Consider the following 281-nt stretch of genomic DNA (forward strand, 5'->3'; position numbering starts at 1 on the left):
GCAGCGGAAGCAGCAGCAGCGACAAAGCCAACAACGCTCGTGCTGCTGACGGTTGCAGCACAAACTGCAACAATATCTGCAACTGCGGCAGCAGCAGCAACTGCGGCAGCAGCAGCAACAGCGGCAACAGCAGCAGCAGAGGACTGGCACAATCGCTCATGCTGCCGCTGCAGCTATCGGAATCCGGAAACAGCAGCAACAGCAGCAGCAACAGCACAGCAGCGCCTCACATGCGCTTTTCACATCAGCAGCTGGGTGAGCAGTCATCTCTCTGCACAGAC

General features: G+C 58.4%; 1 protein-coding gene across 1 annotated transcript in view; it reads left to right on the forward strand.

The window, feature by feature from the left end:
* EMH_0070720 (uncharacterized protein) overlaps positions 1-281 on the forward strand; it is a gene marked incomplete at both ends in the record, with an annotated part of 4,899 nt that overhangs the window by 934 nt on the left and 3,684 nt on the right. Inside the window, one exon of the mRNA XM_013499009.1 lies at positions 1-279. Within this exon, the coding sequence (XP_013354463.1) occupies positions 1-279 (279 nt within the window). The remainder of the gene's footprint in view (positions 280-281) is intronic.

The sequence above is a fragment of the Eimeria mitis genome, genomic scaffold, assembly GCF_000499745.2.
Source record: "Eimeria mitis Houghton genomic scaffold, Emh_scaff3911, whole genome shotgun sequence".
In the NCBI taxonomy this organism is placed as follows: Eukaryota; Apicomplexa; class Conoidasida; order Eucoccidiorida; family Eimeriidae; genus Eimeria; species Eimeria mitis.